Source organism: Haliaeetus albicilla, chromosome W, assembly GCF_947461875.1.
Source record: "Haliaeetus albicilla chromosome W, bHalAlb1.1, whole genome shotgun sequence".
NCBI classification, from domain to species: domain Eukaryota; kingdom Metazoa; phylum Chordata; class Aves; order Accipitriformes; family Accipitridae; genus Haliaeetus; species Haliaeetus albicilla.
In genome coordinates this window covers 33,384,189-33,405,319 of record NC_091515.1, presented here as the reverse complement: position 1 = coordinate 33,405,319, position 21,131 = coordinate 33,384,189, and the positions used below count along the sequence as shown (strand labels likewise).

Here is a 21,131-nt window from a genome sequence, read left to right as displayed (position 1 = left end):
TGAGTGACCCGTGTGATGGCCTCCATGGTCAGGTCCACCCCTTGATCACGAGCCCACCTATATGTTGCATCTCTCCCTAGATGTCCCGATGTCTCATGGGCCCATCGAGCTACAAATAGCTCACCCTTACGCTCCCAGTCCAGGTCCACCTGAGCTATTTCTATTTTGGCAGCCTTGTCTACCTGTTCATTATTTTGATGTTCTTCAGTGGCACGGCTTTTGGGCACGTGAGCATCTACATGACGTACCTTTAGAGCCATGTGTTCTACACGGGCAGCAATATCCTGCCACAGTGCTGCTGCCCAGATGGGTTTACCCCTGCGTTGCCAATTGGTCTTCTTCCACTGCTGTAGCCACCCCCATAGGGCATTAGCCACCATCCAGGAGTCGGTATAGAGGTAGAGTACCAGCCACTTTTCTCGTTCAGCAATGTCTAGGGCTAGTTGGATGGCTTTCACTTCTGCAAACTGACTTGACTCGCCTTCTCCTTCAGTGGCCTCAACGACTTGGCGTGTGGGACTCCACACAGCAGCTTTCCACTTCCGATGGTTCCCTACCACACAACAGGATCCATCAGTAAACAAAGCATAACACCTTTCGTCTTCTGATAACTCATTATATGGTGGTGCCTCTTGGGCACGAGCCACCTCCTCAGGCGATGCTCCAACATCTCTGCCTTCTGGCCAGTCCATGATCTCTTCCAGAATTCCTGGGCAGTTAGATTTCCCCAGTCGAGCCTGTTGCATGATCAATGCTATCCACTTACTCCATGTAGCGCTGGTTGCATGATGTGTAGAGGGGATGTTTCCTTTGAACATCCAGTGTAGCACGGGCAATCGTGGTGCCAAGAGGAGATATGCTTCTGTACCAACAACTTCTGAAGCGGCTCGAACCCCCTCATATGCTGCTAGTATCTCTTTTTCATTTGGGGTGTAGTGGGTGTCTGATCCTCAATAACCCCGGCTCCAAAACCCTAATGGTCGACCTCGGGTTTCTCCTGGTGTTTTCTGCCACAGGCTCCAGGTGAGACCATGCTCCCCAGCTGCAGTGTAGAGTACATTTTGTACATCTGGTCCTGTCCGGACAGGCCCAAGAGCTACTGCACGAGCTATTTCCTGTCTGATATGCTCAAAGGCTTGCTGTTGTTCAGGGCCCCATTCAAAATAGTTCTTTTTCTGGGTTACTCGATAGAGAGGGCTCACAAGCTGACTATAACCTGGAATATGCATTCTCCAGAACCCCACAAGGCCTAGGAAAGCTTGTGTTTCTTTCTTGTTAGCTGGTGGAGACATAGTTGCTATCTTGTTAACCACATCCATAGGGACATGATGGTGTCCATCCTGCCATTTTATTCCCAAGAACTGAATCTCCTGTGCAGGTTCCTTGACCTTGCTTTTCTTTATGGCGAAACCAGCTTTCAGAAGAATCTGAAATACTCTTTTTCCCTTCTCAAACACTTCTGCCTTATTGCCCCACATGATGATGTCATCTATGTATTGTAGATGTTCAGGGGCATCGCCTTGTTCCAGTGCCGTTTGGATTAGTCCGTGACAAATGGTAGGGCTGTGCTTCCACCCCTGGGGCAGTCGATTCCAGGTGTATTGGACACCTCTCCATGTGAAAGCAAACTGTGGCCTGCACTCTGCTGCCAAAGGAATGGAGAAAAATGCATTGGCAATATCAATTGTAGCATACCACGTGGCTGCCTTTGATGCCAGTTCATATTGGAGCTCTAACATGTCTGGTACAGCAGCACTCAGTGGCGGTGTCACTTCATTCAGGCCACGATAATCTACTGTTAACCTCCACCCTCCATCAGACTTTTGCACTGGCCATATAGGACTATTAAAAGGTGAATGAGTCTTGCTGATGACTCCTTGGCTCTCTAGGTGATGAATCAGCTCATGGATGGGAGCCAGGGAGTCTCGGTTTGTCCGATATTGCCGACGGTGCACTGTCCTGGTAGCGATTGGCACCTGCTGTTCTTCAACTTGCAGCAATCCCACAATGAAGGGATCTTCCGAGAGGCCAGGCAGAGTAGATAGCTGTTTGATCTTCTCTGTGTTCACAGTGGCTACACCAAAAGCCCATCGGTACCCCTTTGGGTCCTTGAAGTACCCTCTTCTGAGGTAGTCTATGCCAAGGATACAAGGGGCCTCTGGGACGGTCACAATGGGGTGCTTTTCCCACTTGTCCCCTGTCAAGCTCACTTCAGCCTCCAATATAGTCAATTCTTGGCATCCCCCTGTCACTCCAGAGATCCAGATGGGTTCTGTGCCCCTATACCCTGATGGCACCAGCGTACACTGTGCACCAGTGTCTACCAAAGCCTTATACTTCTGTGGGTCTGATGTGCCAGGCCATTGAATCCACACAGTCCAGTATATCCGGTCATCCCTTTCCTCCTCCTGGCCGAAGGCAGGGACCCTTTATTGCTGTTCCTCATCAGAATATTCACTGTCCGACCCTTGCGGTGCCAGACCAGAAGTCCCCTCACCAGAATCAAGGGAAGTGGTTTCAGTTCTTCTATGCCTGGAGGATCACTGATTGCTTTCTTGGGCCTCTACAGCAACTACGCTGACAGCCTTCTTCTTGGGTGACCCCTTCTTAACAGCTGTCTTCCCTCTCAGTTCACGCACACGGGCTTCCAGCTTAAAGGTGGGTTCACCATCCCACTTCCTCATGTCCTCCCCTTGGTCACGCAGGAAGAACCAGAGTGTACCACGTGGCATACGCCTTGGGCTCCCTTTCCCTCTGACCGGGGCAGGAGAGGATTGATTTCTTGGAGCATCCCTAACAGCCAAGGCACTGTCCTGTAGGGATGAGGAGACACAGAGATTTTCCTCAAAGTTTTGGAGCCAAGATGACACTTTCTCCACAGTTGGTGTTTCCATATCTGGGCAATACATTGCTGCCAAGCTGTTAGAATACGATCCTGGGGCACCTTGAATCACCTTCCTCCACATGGCCCGTGTGCACAGGACATCCTCTGGATCTTTGGAGACTTCCTCATCATCTAGATCACTGTAGATGACTTCCACCACTGCTAACTCTCTCAGGTACTGGATGCCTTCATCTGCGGTAGTCCACTTTTCTGAGGAATTCACAAGATCTTCCTTGAATGGATATCTTGCCCTCACACTTGAGAGGAGCTGGCTCCAGAGACTGCAAATTGCTGCCTCTTTTCCAATTCCTCTTTCAATTCCCTGGTTTCTAGTGAGGGATCCCAGCTGTTGGGCTTCCTTGCCTTCCAGCTGCTGACTATCAGCCCCGTTATCCCAGCATCAGAGCAGCCAGGCAGCAATCCGCTCACCTGGCTGGCGGCTGTAATCTTTCCGCAAGTCCCGAAGTTCTGAGGACGTCAGGGACCGGGTAGTTTCCGCTTCCTGTTTAAGTTCCCTCACTCCTTCCTCCAATTTCTTTATCGAAGGACCAGCTTCTAGATCAAGCCTTTCCTCTTCTTCTTCTTCCCTCACTAATCGATGGTATGGACCTGTTGATCTCCTTGTCCACTGCTTCCTTTTCACTATTGGGGCAATTACTGTAGTTGTTGTTGTTGTTTGGGTCCCTATCTCGAGCATGGTGTCCTCAGATGCAGTCTGGGTCCCTGCCTCAACCATGGTCCTCTGACAGTGTTGAACTATGGCTCGGTAGGCATAGGCCAGGCCCCAGTACAGTGCGAGAAGCTGCTGGTTTTCATCGGGATAGGCAAGGCACCCTTCTATCAGGTGGCGCGTCAGTTTGCCAGGGTTACTTGCCTGTTTGGGTGTAAAGTCCCAGATTATGGGAGGTGATAACCGTCCTAGGAATCTGCCCAAATCCTTCCATATACCCTGCCACCCAAGGACTGGTCGCTTGAGGGCACATTTCAGTATTGCCTCACCTAAAACTTGTCTTCTCTTATACCAGAACAAGACCAGATTCCACAATACCCATAATATGCCACCAGTATTAATTATTAGTATTGAACAGCTCACATAAGGGTGAACAAGGACCTCGGGAGCCTGCATAATAAAACCATTCACATCAATGCCCGGTAGGGAGAGGGAGATGTGTTCCCTCATCTCCTCCACAAGATAGCTCCCACAACACAACAAAGTCATCAGTGCCAGGACAAAGCACATAGACATTATTTGCATTACCATGTTCCCAAACTCAGCAAGCTAGAGATAAGCAAGCAGCCAACAAGCTCCGTGACCAGCACAGGAGCTTGCCACTTAATAACTAGCTATAGAATGCTTAATGCAAAACTGCCGTTGTCTTGCCCCACGTTGGGTGCCACAAAGGACTGTGGTGGGTTGACCCTGGTTGGGCACCAGGTGCCCACCAAAGCCACTCTATCACTCCCCCTCCTCAGCTGGACAGGGGGGGAGAAAAATATAACAAAGGCTCGTGGGTCAAGATAAGGACAGTTTAATAAAGTGATAGCAAAGGTCGCGCGCGCAAAAGCAAAGAAAAACAAATGATGTTATTCTCTACTTCCCATCAGCAGGCGATGTCTAGCCGCTTCCCGGGAAGCAGGGCTTCAGTACGCGTAGTGGTTGCTCCGGAAGACAAAAATGTCCCCCTTCCGTCTCCCTTTACTTAGCTTTTATATCTGAGCTGACTTCATATGGTATGGAATATCTGTTTGGTTAGTTTAGGTCAGCTGTCCTGGTTATGTCCCCTCCCAAGATCTTGCCCTGCCCCAGCCTGCCATTGAGGCGGGGGGGCAAAAATGTTGGAGAGACAGCCTTGATGCTGTGCCAGCACTGCTCAGCAGTAGCCAAAACACTGGTGTGCTATCAACACCTTTCTAGCTACTGATGCAGAGCACAGTGCTATGAGGGCTGCTATGGGGAGTATTAACTCCATCTCAGCCAGACCCAATACAGTCTTTCACTATCTGATTTATGGCCCTTAAATCTTGAACTAGTCTATATTCTCCTGATGTTTTTTTCATCGGTAATATTGGAATATTATATTCAGATTCACACTCCTCCAAAATTCCATATTCCAAAAATTTATTCAGTTAATTTCTTGATTCCCAATCTAGCCTCAGGCTTAATTGGATATTGTTTTAGTCTTACTGGCTTCACATTTTCCTTCAGTTCTACCTTTACAGGATGTGCCATCTTAGATTTTTCCAGGTATCTCTGTGTTCCAAACTGTAGGGATCACAGCATCATCAACTTCTTGTGGCACGTCCTGAATCTTAACCTTCTCCTATATCATCAATATTTCTCCTGTCTTTGATTCTGGTATTTTTAAAAGAATTTCTCCTCCCTCAAAAACTATCTGTGCATTCAATTTGGATAACAGATCTCGACCCAACAAGGGTATCGGACATTCTGGCTCATACAAAAATTCATGTGTAATTGCCTTATTTCCAAATTTTAAATCTAGGGGTTGAAGGAATGGTCTATTTTCCTGTTTCCCGGTCACTCCAATTATGTTAGCTGTTTTATTTCCCAATTTCCCTTTGTAAGTATTCAAAACAGAATATACTGCTCCCGTATCAACTAAAAATTCAACTTTATCGTTTCCCAGCTTAATTGTAACCAGAGGCTCAGCTGGGTTCCCCTCCAGTCCCCTTCATTCATCTAGAGTCATCATTTTTGCAGCTTCTTGCTGACTTGTTTTCAATTTAGGGCAATCCTTTTTCCAATGTCCATCCTCCCTGCAGTATGCGCACTGATTCATCCCTAGAGGTGCATTAGGTTCCCAGTCACCAAAATTTCTAAAACCTCCTCTTCCTCTAGCTTGTCCTCTTCCTCTTGCTGCATTCCCTCTTAAAACAGCTATTAATCTACTGTCTCTAATCTTTTCTTTCTTTTCTTTTCTTTGCTTGTCTTCCTTCTCTCGATTATTATAAACTTTCCATGCCATTTCTAACATTTTATTTAAATTTCTTGTGTCCTCTCCCTCCAATTTTTGGAGTTTTTGCCTTATATCAGGCACTCATTGTCCCATAAAAATTGAAGCCAGTTGTTCTGCCTCTGTTTCCAATTTTAAATCAATGTATTTTCTAGCAGTTTCCTTCAATTTTTCCAAAAACACAGAGGGAGATTCATTTTTTTCTTGCTTTATCTCATATAATTTAGACCAATTCAAAGCTTTTGGCATTGCATGCTTTACTCCATACAATACCCAATTTTGATATTGAGTTAACCTTCTCCTGTGTATAGGGTCATTCGAATCCCGTTGGGGATCTCCCGAAGGAAAACTCTGTTCCAAAGTTCCAGAGAGCATTTCATTCATATATGCTGCCTCTGCTTGTGCTTTTCCAGTTTTTAATACCATCTGTTTTTCAGTACTATCCAATAAATTATCCAATATTACCTGTAAATCATTCCAGTTGGGGTCCTGAGTTCTAATAATTGTTTCTACGACTCTTCCCACCCTCTCTGGATCTTCTCTATACACCCCTGCTGCCTGTTTCCATGCCATCAAATCCATGATAGAAAATGGGACTTTGACATATACTGGCCCATGTTGTCCCACTCCCTGTCTCAAGGGAGCTAACAATTAAGATTGCTGTCTAGTTCTCTGAGACACTGGGGTATGAATTAAATTACTTCTTCTGGTGTTTCATCCACCTCCTCCCCCATCCTACTGCTATCTGGCTCCATTATTCTTCCTGATTCAATACTCCTTTCCCGTGCATGTGAAGGAGAGGAATCTTGTTCCTCCCTCGGTGGGGCTATCTCCAGTTCTAACTCCATTTCATCCTCTCTTGGTACCGTACATCTAATGCACCTCTTTCCAATATCACAAGCCAAACAACAACTCTTAGTTCTCTTATTTTCTGAAGTCAGTGCCATCACCAAATTATCTCTACTAATTAACTTACATTCTTTTTGCCAGTCAGTTCTCTGCCTCAGATAAAAGAACAAAACTACATATGGCACTTCACTCCATTTACCCTCTCTCCTACAAAACAACATTAACTGCAATATAGTATTATAACTCAAAGTTCCGTTCGTTAGCCATTTTTCCTGATCTTCCAAAACATACAAAGGCCACCAATGATTACAATATTAAATCATCTGACTTTTACGTAAATCATCATGTAATTCACCCCAATGTGCCAATAAACATCCCAATGGTGATGTTTTTGGTATCTTTTCATCAGCACTTATATTTCCTGCACTCTTACTCTTAAACGATTTTGCTAATGCCATTATACTTATATCAAATATCAGATATTAAATACCAAATATCAAATACCAGATATCAGCTATCAAATACCAAATATCAAATACTAAATATTGAATACTAAGTATCAGACATCAAATATCAAACAAATACCAAATGACAATTGTCCCAAATACACAAAGTCCAACCCAGCAATAGCTTTCGCTTATGACTTACGGGCAGACGCCTAGGCTTCCAATGCAAATGGGTACCCTCTGAGCCCCAACCCTGCGAAGCTTTCACCACGTCTTACGGGCAGGCTATCCAAACAAATTCCAAAGAAGTGCCTTACCCTTTTTCCAGGGAACATTGCGAGGAGCTTTGTGAGTTGAGGGCGATGGTTCTCCCCGAGAATTCCTCGGTGCCAGCCGGAGTTCGATCAACACTTGATCTCGTCCAGTCTCACTCGCAAGGTGCCATCTGGGTCGCCAAAACTGTTACCGAAATCCGGAATAAAACTCCTTAACACCAATGTGACGTTAAGAAGCAGGCACTTCGTTTATTGCAGCGCTGGATGCACGGGGGATACTTCCACCTAGCGTGCATGCCACAGCTTCAGCACAAACAGGTTATATGGAGTAATAATTACATATTAATCAGATTAATATATATATGCATAAAAATTATTATTAGTGATTATCATAGTACTGCCTACATCCAATCATGCACAATGACAAATTCATTTGAGTCAAAGGGCTGCTTTTACGACCACCGACCCATTTGAGATTCTGTTGGCTGTCCTTTAAGTCCTTGTTCTTGTCCTTGTTTGATCTTGAAGCTTAACGCAATTTCAATCACATCTGATCAATTTCAACATTGTTCTCATCTAGCGTACAGGAACATCTAGTCATAAGAGCAAAGAACTGCAAAACTTAGGAGTAAATACTAGTTAATCACTTAACTACACTTTTGTAATTACCTCTATTAGCTAGTCCCCTGGCTACACTTTTGTCTATTGTTTCAATCATAATGTTAGTTCTTAAACACAAAATTCGATAGAAAATATGTGAGGTTTCTATGGTTATACCTATCACAATTCATTGTACCTAACACAATTCCCTATAGTTACAATTTTAACTTGTAAGTACAAACCTGATTTTTTTGTATTGTAACAAACTCCACTCCCAATTTTCTCTACCTCCTCCCCCCCGCAGCAGCGCAGGGGGACGGGGAATGGGGGTTGTGGTCAGTTCGTCACACATTGTCTCTATCGCTCCTTCCTCCTCAGGGGGAGGACTCCTCACACTCTTCCCCTGCTCCAGTGTGGTGTCCTCCATGGGCTGCAAGTGGGCAGCTACTCCACCGCTCACCTCCATGGGCTGCAGGGGGACAGCCTGCCGTCTCACCATGGGCTGCAGGGGCATCACCTCCTCTGGCGAACCTCCTCCTTCCTCACTGACCTTGCTGTCTGCATAGGTGTTTCTCTCACATTCCACTCTCCCTCCACTGCAGGTTCCCCTTCTTAAATATGTTATCGCAGAGGCGCTACCACCATTGCTGATTGGGTCGGCCTTGGCCAGAGGCAGGTCCGACTTGGAGCTGGGGAAGCTTCTAGCAGCTTCTCACAGGAGCCACCTCTGTAGCCCCCTCCCCTGCTACCAAAACTCCACCACACAAATCCAAAACAGGGTGGGATGAGGAACAGGGGCTGAGACAGGGTTGCCCCAACCAGATGGGGGGGTACAGGCCATGCAATGCCCCCTCCCAGTGATGCTCAGTGCCCTGCAGAGACAGGGCAGTTGCTCATGGCTGGTGGCACCGACAGGGACACAGGGTTGCCACTCCACTGCTCCTGGGTGGGTGCACCCATGTGTGGGGCACTGAGGGGGGCTGATCCAGGCAGCGGGGTGACATGAATGGGGCTGTGGGCTGCTGGGGATGTGGCCCTTGGAGACGGTGCACTCAGCCCTGCGCATCGCCATGGCAGGCAGCACCGGGACCGCTCCCCACTGGCAGCTTCCCCCAGGGCTATGGGCTCTCCATGGTCCTGGCAGCTTGGAGGGGATACTGGCTGCCCTGGCACAGCATGGCTCCCCATGGGTCAGGCATTACAGCCAACCCACGAGAGCTCAATACCATGGTCAAGTCCTCCCAGCTCTGCAGTCTGCCCTGTAGTGAGCCAAAAGGCTGGAGCCCCTGGACCCCCAGCTCTTGCCAGCCACCTTGCTCCATGCTGGAGTTGTGTCAGCCTCAGAGCAGCCCACTGCAGAGTGGGAGCTCTTGCCATAGGACCCTGAGTGAGAGCAGGATTCTGTTGCCATTCCCTCCTCTGCACCCAGCCCTGTCCTCTGGGCACTTCCATGGCCCTGCAAAGAGGGGAGTGTGGCCCCAGCTCAGCCTCAAGCCCCCCAGCTCTGCACCGAACTGAGCTGCAGCAACTCCTGGAGAGAAGTTCAACCAGGCTGTAATTGCAAGAACAGGGTGGCACAGGCGGCCATGCACCCACCCGGAGGAATCCTGGTGCTCCCGGGATGGGTGGTCAGCAAAGAGAGCAGGTGCTGGGCCCCACAGGGCTGCTGTCCGTGACAGAGGAGTCCAGGCCACCGATGGCATCAGCTGGCACAAATGCTATTGATGGAGGCCACGGCCAGGTCGACGAGCCCCAGCTCCTCCTGTTCATTGATGCAGAGCTGGTACCTGCAGCCCTTGCGCCAGGGCAGGGGCCCCAGGTGCCCACTGGGCTTGGCGCGGGGTGGCAGCAGGAAGCTGACACTGCCAGCGATGAGCAGGTGCCAGATGCTGTGGATGTAGAAGTAGTTCTCCTCTGTCTCCATAAAGGTGTAGAGCAGCACGGCGGCCGCTGCGATCAGCGCTCCCGGGCACAGGTAGAAAGCCCAGCGCTTCCAGGTCGGCAGGTAGCAGTGGTGGCACCGGATGGTGCGAGCTGTCTGCAGTGGGGAAAGGGGGGCTGGAAGAGGCAGCCCTTGTGGGGACAAGCACAGCCCCACCACTGTGGTGCCGTGTCCCCCACAAGCCAGGGAAGGTGGTTCATGGGGAAGGGTGAAGGCAGCAGAGGGGAGATGCTGGCAGGGGAGTAGGGTTGGGCAGCTGAACAGGACATGGAGCGCGGCTTGGATGGGGACGTAAAGGGATGGGTGGGGACAGAATCTCCTTACCCAGGCGATGGCCATGATCCCTAAGGCAAGGAGGCTGGGCCCCAGCAGGTTCCAGAGCCCATGGCGGTCCATCTGCAGTACCATGGAGAGTAGCATGGCCCCCAACAGGTACAACACCTATGGGGCAATGGGGCACATGTCAGGATGGGTCCCTTCCCTGGCCACTCCACATGCCCCCTCCCCCCACTCGCCTGCTTGACCACAGGCTGAAGCCAGGCCATGGTGATGATGGTGACCCAGACAGACATGAGGGAGCCCAGGAAGTCACAGAACTGCAGCACATCGTACTCCATGATGCAGAACACCACAATGCCAGTCTAGTCACAGGCGTGGTAAAACTGGGGTGGGGGGGAAAGGGTGTGAGAGCCATCCCACAAAGCCCTGGCCCATCACCTGCCCCCCAGCTGCCCCCAACCCCGCACTCACAGTGGAGAAGAACATGGTGAAGATGTAGATGGCAGCTTCCAGGAGGCAGTGGCTGTGGACGGCGATGGCAACAGGAGGTACAAACATGACATTGCTGAGGCACAGCAGCAGCGTGGAGAGGAGCTGGAAGTCATAGGAGAAAGCCTTGGCATTGTCCGTGCAGCCCCAGCCATTCCAGCCTGTGGTCGGGGAGAGCCGCTGTTACCCCTGCAGCACCCGCAGTGGCTGGGGAGGGAGCGGGGAAGCCCCTTTCCAGCACCCTGTGGAGAGCTGGCACAGGAGGACTAATAGGGTGCGCAACCCCTGGGGAGGAGAGGAGGATGCCGGGGGGTCCCCGGGTGCAGCAGGCACCGTGGGTGCCTAGGGAAGCTCTCACCAGCTTTGCACTCGCAGGTGGCATACAGGTAGTTGTTGGTGCGCAGCAACTTGCACTGGCCGTAGATGCTGCAGTCATTGATGCAGGGCGAGAGGTAGGCACGCAGGTACACCTCGGCCGTCACATTGGTGCAAGGCTCGAACCTGCAGCACAGGAGAAGGGGGTCAGCCTTCACCCTGCACCCCTCGAGCAGCTCCTACCTCCACCAGAGGCACCCACCGCACCCAGATGTTGCTGACGATGGGAGACCCAGGGACTTGGCGAGCGTGGAAATGAGCTGCTTTGGTGCTACACATGACAGCTCAGAGCTGGCCCCCAAGGATCTTTGCGCTGCAATTGTCTGTGCCAGGCTGGGTGAGCGGGAGGAATGTGGCCATGCTTAGACCCACTTTGCCTTTAGCAATGCAACTCAGCTGGCTCCTATTTCATCTGGATTTTGCTGTGCAAACACTGTACCTTGCAATGCCTGCGTGTGACCGTGTTGTGGAAGGACCGACTGCAACTGGCAACTCAGCGTGAACTAGAAATGCAGTGGAGGAGTCAGAGCAGGCACACCACCCTGCTGCCCCATGCCTCCCATGCACACAGCTCTGGGCACACCCAGCACCTTGGCAGCCTCCAGCGCACAGGAACACAGACAGGCCCACATCCGGACAGCATGCACCGAGTGCTGCTTGTGCACACACAGGCACCCCAACATGCACAAACATGCACACAGTGCCATCTGCACACATGCACAGGGCGCGTCTGCACGTCTGCTGTTGCTGCGTGTGCTCACGCAGCCAAATCTGCACACACACGCAAAGAACACACACAGCCCTGTCTGCTTGCACAAACCCGAACACGCATGCAGCGCTGTCTGCATGCATGCACCAAACATGCATGCAGCACCATTCACATGCATACACCAAACACCCAGTGCTGTCTGCATGTGTGCACTGAACACACACAGAACACTATCTGCATGGCACAGAACCCCACATGGACTCTCACATGTACAGACACACACACACACAACAACCCCTCTCCTCCGCAGGGCTCTCAGGCATACACACAGGCCAGGAGCAGAGTTGCAGGCATGGGACCAGACCCTGGAGATGCTGAGTGGAGCAGGGGCACAGCAGCCTGACCAGAGCTGCCACCTCATACACACAGCCAAGCCTTGTCCTCGCAGTGACAGCCCGGTCCCCTCCTGGGCACGGGTACAGATGGGCACTGCCGCAGAGACAGGCAGGCACCAACAGATGCACGGCGTTCGCAAGCTGACAGGTGCTTCCTAACCAAGAGACAGAGGGAAGAGCCATGGGGACCCACAGATGGTCAGGCAGGTGCAAGCTAGAGCCATCCATGCCCACACAGGCACTCACATGGTGACACACAGCCCACAAAGCCATGTGAGTGGTGACATGCTGGGCAGGGACCAGGTACACCCACGGACCCACAGCACACATGGATGCAGGCCGTGGTGGGGACATCCCCTCTGGGCATGCAGGGAAGGGACACGCCGGGGCTCTTACCCATGCTCCATGGCACAGGGCGAGCGCAGGCTCAGGTACCAGCTGCCCATCTGGGGGTAGGGAATCCGCAGGCGGCTGAGGCTGGCTGTGGCATTGACAGAGAGCAGGAAGCCTGCCAGGGACTCTGCAAGCAGGGAAAGCTCCAGATGAGCAGGGCAGGGGGCAGCCCCTTCCCCTGGGCAGAGCTGGGATAGGGCGCCCTGTGCCAGGCTCCAGGGCCAGATGCCCCCATGGTCTCTGCCTTCTCCCACCCAGCCTCTTGCTGGATACATGGGGGAGTGTGACCCCCATGGCCACAGCAGGATGGACACGCGTAGCCCAGCCTACCTGTCTTGCAGGTGACCGATGCGTTGTCACCAGACATCAGCGGGACTTCAAGGTTCAGACACCTGAACACTGTCACGTTCTCACCACACAGGGAGCTCTGACAGCAGAGGAGGAGATGGCCCTAAACCAGTGCCAGGGATGTCCCCTGCTCTGACAGCACCCGGCTCGCAGCACACCACCTAGCAGTGCCCTAACCCACTGCCCATCACCTAAGAACACCCCAAATCCAGGCCATCATCCTGCTCTTAGAGCACCCTAATCTGTGCTCTATCACCCAAGAGCTCCCAAACCACGGCCCATGACCCAAGAGCACCCCGAATCCTGTCCCTTGCCTTGCTACAACCCCGACATCACCCATCTCCCAGCCCGTCCCCCCTGGGCTGTCCTGCCCCATCCGGAGCACAGTGTGGCCACCTCACCACATTGAGCCGCAGCTCCTGGTTGAGCACCCCACCACTATCCAGCACTGGTAGGAGGTTGATGATGAAGACAGCAGGGCGGTCAGGTGGCACTGACACGTTGGGCCCGAAGAAGATGTAGAAGTGGACGGAGAAGGTGTCCAGCTCATTGCGCAGCATGGGGCGGACTGGCCAGCACTGCTCACTGGCAGGTGAGGCAGTGGGGATGGGGACTGGGTGCTGCATGCCGTTGGGGCTGGCGGGCAGAGGGCTGTCCCCCAGTGCCAGCCCACCCACAGAGCCGAAGGAGTGGGGCATGTTCATGGAGGTGCTGGAGGGCAGGAAGGGTGGACGGGCCAGGCTGGGTCGGGAGCAGTCTGGAGGGCAGAGCTGTCAGCCTGGGCACCACACAGCCCCTCCAGCCCCCTCTTAGCTCCCACCTCCCCTTCTTTCCCACCACTCACCTGCATCTGCAACCCAGCCCCAACGCCTCCCAGTGTCCCCATCCCAGCAGAGCTGGGTATCACCCTGTGCCCAGCTGGGGCCAGATCCTGCGGGCATCCTTTGCCCCCCCACCGGTCACCCAAGCAGAGTCAAGACCATGCCCCCCACCCGGACCTCTCTGTGCACCCTCACCTGTGAGCTGCACAGTGACCTGGAAGGAGATGGTGCCCGGCACCCCAGGGTGTTTCTCTACCAGCACGTAGTACCAGTGCTGCCAGAAGGGCAGGTGCAGTGCCAGCTGGCAGGGAGCACGCTCCTGGCAGTCCAGTGCCGTGGAGTTGTGCAAGGGGGAAGCCTTGGCCCGCATGCGCAGCCAGAGGGGGCAGCCCTCAGTCCCACGGCACCGCAGCACCTCCACCAGCATGCGCGATGTGTAGCTGGGCACAAACACCCTGCGGGACAGCAGTGTCAGGTCCTGCCCCTCAGCGTGGACCAACAGGGCTGGGGAGGCAAGCCCACCCTGGGGATGCCTCCTCCTTAGGAGACCCTCTCACACTCACTTGTAGAGGCAGGAGTGGTTGTGGGGCGCCATGCTCTGCTCAGTGACATAACCAGGGTACAGCACGGCAATGTTCACCAGGCGCTGCACAATGAGCTGTGGCTGGAAGAGATACCGGCACTCCTCATAGACCCCCTGCACCAGCAGGACAGTCAGCATGGGGCGGGGGGGACTGGCCACACAGAGCCACCATCCCCCAGCTGCTGACCCTGCACCGCGGCAAGGGGTTGGGGTGCAGTCTGCCCAGGTGCCCTCCATCCAGATATGCCCAGGACTCCCACCAAGAGATGTGGTATCCTCCTGCCCCCCATGTACCCCACTTGGGACACCTGCCCCAGGCACTGCCAGCCCAGGACAGTCAGGCCCCAGCAGAGCCCTGCAGCGAGCCCTGCCACTCCACGGTCCCCCCAAGCCCTTCACCTTGACAGAGATCTTGCCCTCATCTTTGGGCAGGTGGGCAGCCAGGAACCAGTCCCCGGGCAGTGGGCTGGTGACATTGAACACCCCCATGGTGCGGTTGGGCAGGGTCCAGGTGAGGGTCAGCGTGAAGGAGCCAGGGACAGCCGTGTCCCTGGGGAAGTGCGTGTGCAGTGGGTTAATGACAGAGGGAGCCCCTGAGCGGAAATACCTGCAGGAGAGACAGCAATTAGCAGGGCGCAGGCTGGGTATCATGGCAGGGCCAGCCTGCCCTACACATGGAGGTCTGTCCTCCATGCTATTAGGAAGCTCAAAGACATGATGGGGAAGTCGTCTGTAAGCTGGGACCTTGCTGGAGATTGTGAGCTTCCTTGGGTGGGTGTTTAAGCAAAACTGTTCACGTATGAGATGCACAAAAGAGTGGAGCCTGCAATGGTCCTGGGAAGATGAATCATGGGGAGTGAATGCGTGCACATGTATGTGTGTGCGTGAATGTATGTGCATATATGCATGTGTGTGCATGCATCTGTGCACACATGTGTACCTGCATATGCATGCCTGTGTGCATGTGTATGCATGAGTGCCCTTCTGTATGTGTGCATGCATGTACATACGTGCTCACGTGCACATGCAAGCAAGAAGCAGACAAGAGCAGGCAGGCTCCAAGGCAAGTCCAGGCAGGGAGCAGCAGGGGCAGGCAGGAAGGAAACAGACGGGGCAGGCAGGAAGGAAACAGACAGGGCAGGCTGCTTACTCACACGGTGATACTACGGTCTGGGCACTGGTCCCCAAAGGTGCCACCCTGCTCCTTGAAGATGATGAGGTTCCAGACAGTGATGACTGTGTCCTCAGGGATGTGGAAGTGGAAGAGCTCGATGCTGGCAAAGGAGCGGAAGGGGCTGAGCTTGTGTGGTGTGCGGGTGAAGTAGTCGGTCACGAAGAGCCCATCTGTGGAGGAGACCCAAGGGGCTCTCAGCAGGGTGAGGGGCTGAGGGGGTGCAACACCCCTCCCAGACCAGGCCCACCCGGGATCTGAACATGCCCCAGAACCAGCAGCCCAGAGGCAGGAGGGGCTGGGGATGTGTCATTTCAGTGTGTCCCCAGGGCTGATGTCAGCTGTCCCAGCTGCATCTCCCAGCCCTGGCACAGTCTGCATCATCGTGCCTGGTTTAACATTGCCTCAGGCCCGATTCCTGGAGCTGTGGGTACTCTGGAGCCTGAGGAGCCCTTGGCCCTGGCTGCTCAGGCTCTGCCCAGGTGCAGCCCACCTCTTTCAACTCATCATCCTCTTCAGTGAGGACCTGCTCCCTGCATTTTACCTGTAATAAAGGGCCATTCCTCATGGTTCCAGCTCAGCCACAACAGGTCAGCTCCCACAGGGGCACACAGATTCCCCCCTTCTCTGCCTGCTGAGGAGGCTCAGCACAGAGCCCATCATAAACCGCAGAGTCCCACCCTAGAGCCACAAGAAGGAGCAAGCAATGCACTTCCTGCACAGCCCCCCAGCTCTCCTGTGGTTTGCAGAGGAGAAATGGTGCACATACGTGTGCACATATGCACACGTAGGTGCTCTCTGCATGCACGGCAAAGTGGAGGCATGCACACCCACATGCATGGGCCTGTGTGGCTGTGCACAGCCCCATGTCTGCAAGACACTTCTTGCAAGCCCACAGCACTCACTGGGGCCACATCTCCCTGCCCAACTGTCCAACAGCTTGATTTCCAGGGATTTCCAGGAGTCCCAGCAGCAGAGAGGCAGCCACTTCCTTGGCACAGTGGAGACAAGGGAGACCTGGTCTCCAGACAGCAGCTGTAACTTCACCCTACCATTGCCATACTTCCCCAGTGCCAGCCTGGGAGACCCATCCATTATTCCCTAGAGATGCACCAAGGATGAGATGCACCTCCCTACAAGCTGCTAGAAAGGGAGATGCCAACAGAGGATGGGCTGGGAGCAGGGCTGTGCCCAGGAGAACTTGTCCAGTGGCGAGTGGGATAGCTGAGAAGAAGAGCTGCTTTGCACAGTGTGCACCTGGCTGGGAGTGCACGCATGTGCTTGTGTGCATGTGTGTGTGTGCAGCCCCAGCTGGCTGTACACTGACATGCATCTACTCTCTTGCCTGGAACAAAGGCAGCTCCCCCTCCCCTTTGCTGCCAGCCAACACAAGCCAGGCATGAAATACTTGTCTCGGTGCAAGAACACCCGATCCCGATTTCCACACCATGAACCACCAAGCCACTCCACAGCTCCACGTGGGGACAATGACCTGGCAGAGGACCCCAGGAAGGAGGGGATGTTGAATGCAACTCCAGGAGATAGCATGGGGGAAAGCACTTGGAGCCTCCCGGTCCCAGCGTGGTTCCCCATGCCTACTTGCCCAGGGCAAGGTGGGGGGAGCCGGCTGCAGGGAGAGGGTCAGACTGCAGCCCCGTGGCGGTGTGGCCAGAGCACAGGGAAGGGTGCTGGAGGACGGAGCGGGATTTCCTATCCATAGAGGGGGGAAAGCAAGTGCCCCTCTGCCCCAGGCCAGCAGCCGGAGCCGCAGGACCCCCCCGCTCCGGGACCGCAGACCCAGGTCGCGGCCGGTGGACAGCACCGCGGACAGCTCCCGCTGCCGCCCCACCGCTGCCTCATGCGGCCCCCGCCCTGCAGCCCGGCCCCGCGGCACGGGCAGCCCCCGGCCAGCTTCCCCCCTCCCCAGAGGATGCCCACTCCTCACTCTCGTGTACCCCCCCGCAGCCCCATCACCAAGCCAGCTCCCGTGCCCCATAGCACACTCATCACCTCACATAGTCCCGCCGGTGTCCCCCCTGCACATCCCGATGCCTCGCTGCGTGCACATCCCCCCCTCTGCATGCTGTCCATCCCCGCTGCCCCACTGCCCCACTGCATGCGCACAGCCGTCTGTCCTGGGGACCCGCTGCATCTGCAGCCTCCCGGACCTGCTCATGCACCTGTCCCCCCTCGGGTGTTCCACTGCATGTGCACTGCCTGCGTCCTCCTGGCACACACACCTCTGTGCCCCACTGCACATTTATCTCCATGCCCCACTGCATGGGTAACCCATGCCCCACAGAATGCTTATCGTCATGCCCCACTGCATGCACATCCTTATGCCCCATTGCATAGGCATCTGGTACCATCTGCACATGCATCTCCATGCCCCATTATGCAAACACCCCATTGCACGTGTATCTCTGTGTCCCATCGCACATGCACCTCATGCCCTATTGCATGTGCACCTCCTGCCCCATTGCACACACACCCCACACCCAACTGGGCACATCTCTGTGCCTTGTTGCATGCGCACCCCATACCTTGTTGCACGCGCACCCCATACCTTGTTGCAGACTCACCGTGTCCCATTGCATGTGCATGCTGCATCCCATAGCAGGCAGACACTGCGCTCCACTGAACACACCCCCCTGTGCTCCATTCTCACCCACCCCCTGCCCCATTGTGTGCACACCCCACATCCCATTGCTTGTGTACCTCATACCCATTGAAAGCACATCCCTGTGCCCCACTACACGAGCATCCTGTGCCCTACTGCACACCCCCCCGCCCTACAGCATGCAGACCTCCTACCCATTGCACACACACACCCCACGGCACATGCACCCTGCACCCTACCACATTTGTACCTCATTCCCATTGCACAAGCATCCCTGTGCCCCATTGCACATGCACCCTCTGCCCCACTGATCACGCACCCCATGCTCCGTTGCATGTGCACTCCTGAACCCCATCCTGTACTCGTCCCTGTGCCTCGTCGCATGTGTGCCCCACACCCATTGCACGCACACTCCCCCGCGTCCCCGGCCCCGCGGCACTCACCGGCGGGCGGCGGCAGGAGGAGGAGCGGCAGAAGCAGCAGGGGGAGGCGGAGGAGGGGAGCAAGCAGCCGCCGCTGCCCGCCGCCCTGCCGGCCCATGCCGCCCGCCCCCGGGCGACCATTGGCCCCGACACGCGTCACTCGTCGGCGGCAGCGTCCCGCCCCCCGCGCGCCCCGTTCTTCCCGGGGTGGCCCCGCCGCTGCTCGGGGCACCGGGGGGCAGGGTCACGGGCAGGGACGGTGTATTGGTTTTATGTGGCAAGGTTTTGGTAGCGGGGGGGGTTACAGGGGTGGCTCCTGTAAGAAGCTGCTGGAAGCTTCCCCTGTGTTCGAGAGAGAGCGAGCCTATACCAGTTGGCTCTAAGACGGACCTGCCGCCGGCCAAGGCCGAGCCAATCAGCGATAGTGGTAACGCCTCTGTGATAACATTTTTAAGAAGGAAAAAAAGTTGGGACGCAGAAAACAGCCACCGGAGAGAGGAGTGAGAACATGTAAGAGAAACAAGCCTGCGGACACCAAGGTCAGTGCAGAAGGAGGGGGAGGAGATGCTCCAGGCGCCGGAGCGAAGATTCCCCTGCAGCCCGTGGTGAAGACCCTGGTGAGGCAGGCTGTCCCCCTGCAGTCCAGGGAGGTCCATGGTGGGGCAGATATCCACCTGCAGCCCGTGGAGGACCCCACGCCGGAGCAGGTGGGTTCCTGAAGGAGGCTGTGACCCCGTGGGAACCCTGCGCTGGAGCAGGTTCCTGGCAGGACCTGCGGATCTGTGGAGAGAGGAGCCCATGGAGCAGGTTTTCTGGCAGGACTTGTGACCCCGTGGGGGACCCACGCTGGAGCAGTGTGCTCCTGAAGGACTGCACACCGTGGAAAGGACCCATGCTGGAGCAGTTCGTGAAGAACTGCAGCCCGTGGGAATGGCCCACGTTGGAGAAAGTTCGTGGAGGACTGTCTCCCGTGGGTGGGACCCCACGTTGGAGCAGGGGAAGAGTGTGATGAGCCCTCGCCCTGAGGAGGTGAAGCGGCAGAAAATAACATGTGATGACCGTAAACCCCATCCCTGTCCCCCTTGTGCCGCTGGGGGGGCTTGGTGGAGAAATCCGGGAGTGAAGTTGTGCCCGGGAAGAAGGGAGGGGTGGAGGGAAGGTGTTCTGAGATTTCGTTTTATTTCTCATTTACCTTACTCTGGCTGATTTGTAATAAAAAGTGAGCTAATTTTCCCTAAGCTGAGTCTGTTTTGCCCGTGATGGTAATTAGTGAATGATCTCTCCTGTCCTTATCTCGACCCGCAAGTTTTTTGTTATATTTTTCTCTCCCCTGTCCAGCTGAGGATGGGGGAGTGATAGAACGGCTTTGGTGGGCGCCTGGCATCTAGCCAGGGTCAACCCATCACAGTCTTTTTGGTGGAGAATGCGGGCAGTGTGAGGAATTTGAGATAAGGATAGTAATTGAGAGAGGTAACAGGCAAAACATGGACTGAACGCAGCTAGAGAGTTAAGAGCTGCTTGATGAGTGGGGAAATTTTATTGTTGTAATTGTGGTGAAGGGACAAGGGGTGGAATGTGTGTAAATTGTCCACTTTTTGTCGGTTTTGTGATGATATTATTTTGATTTTGGTGTGGGGAATTCTTTTTGTTAATGTGAGTGAAGATTTTGTGTGATGAATGTAGATTTTAATGATATTTCTTAAAAATGTGATACACAGAGGCGAGGGGTGGAATGTATTGGTTTTATGTGGCAAGGTTTTGGTAGCGGGGGGGGTTACAGGGGTGGCTCCTGTAAGAAGCTGCTGGAAGCTTCCCCTGTGTTTGAGAGAGAGCGAGCCTATACCAGTTGGCTCTAAGACGGACCTGCCGCCGGCCAAGGCCGAGCCAATCAGCGATAGTGGTAACGCCTCTGTGATAACATTTTTAAGAAGGAAAAAAAGTTGGGACGCAGAAAACAGCCACCGGAGAGAGGAGTGAGAACATGTAAGAGAAACAAGCCTGCGGACACCAAGGTCAGTGCAGAAGGAGGGGGAGGAGATGCTCCAGGCGCCGGAGCGAAGATTCCCCTGCAGCCCGTGGTGAAGACCCTGGTGAGGCAGGCTGTCCCCCTGCAGTCCAGGGAGGTCCATGGTGGGGCAGATATCCACCTGCAGCCCGTGGAGGACCCCACGCCGGAGCAGGTGGGTTCCTGAAGGAGGCTGTGACCCCGTGGGAACCCTGCGCTGGAGCAGGTTCCTGGCAGGACCTGCGGATCTGTGGAGAGAGGAGCCCATGGAGCAGGTTTTCTGGCAGGACTTGTGACCCCGTGGGGGACCCACGCTGGAGCAGTGTGCTCCTGAAGGACTGCACACCGTGGAAAGGACCCATGCTGGAGCAGTTCGTGAAGAACTGCAGCCCGTGGGAATGGCCCACGTTGGAGAAAGTTCGTGGAGGACTGTCTCCCGTGGGTGGGACCCCACGTTGGAGCAGGGGAAGAGTGTGATGAGCCCTCGCCCTGAGGAGGTGAAGCGGCAGAAAATAACATGTGATGACCGTAAACCCCATCCCTGTCCCCCTTG

General features: G+C 54.4%; 1 protein-coding gene across 1 annotated transcript; it reads right to left on the bottom strand.

Annotated features, from left to right (window-relative positions):
• Positions 1-8,007: 8,007 nt before the first annotated feature.
• On the bottom strand, positions 8,008-18,691 carry TMEM8B (transmembrane protein 8B). The gene is given in 13 exon segments (XM_069774980.1): positions 8,008-10,064; positions 10,293-10,409; positions 10,484-10,630; positions 10,719-10,897; positions 11,095-11,237; positions 12,612-12,735; positions 12,939-13,035; positions 13,358-13,713; positions 13,973-14,232; positions 14,341-14,474; positions 14,760-14,967; positions 15,515-15,704; positions 18,595-18,691. Coding segments are annotated over 13 exon segments (2,388 nt in total). The 3' UTR covers positions 8,008-9,728.
• Positions 18,692-21,131: the final 2,440 nt, after the last annotated feature.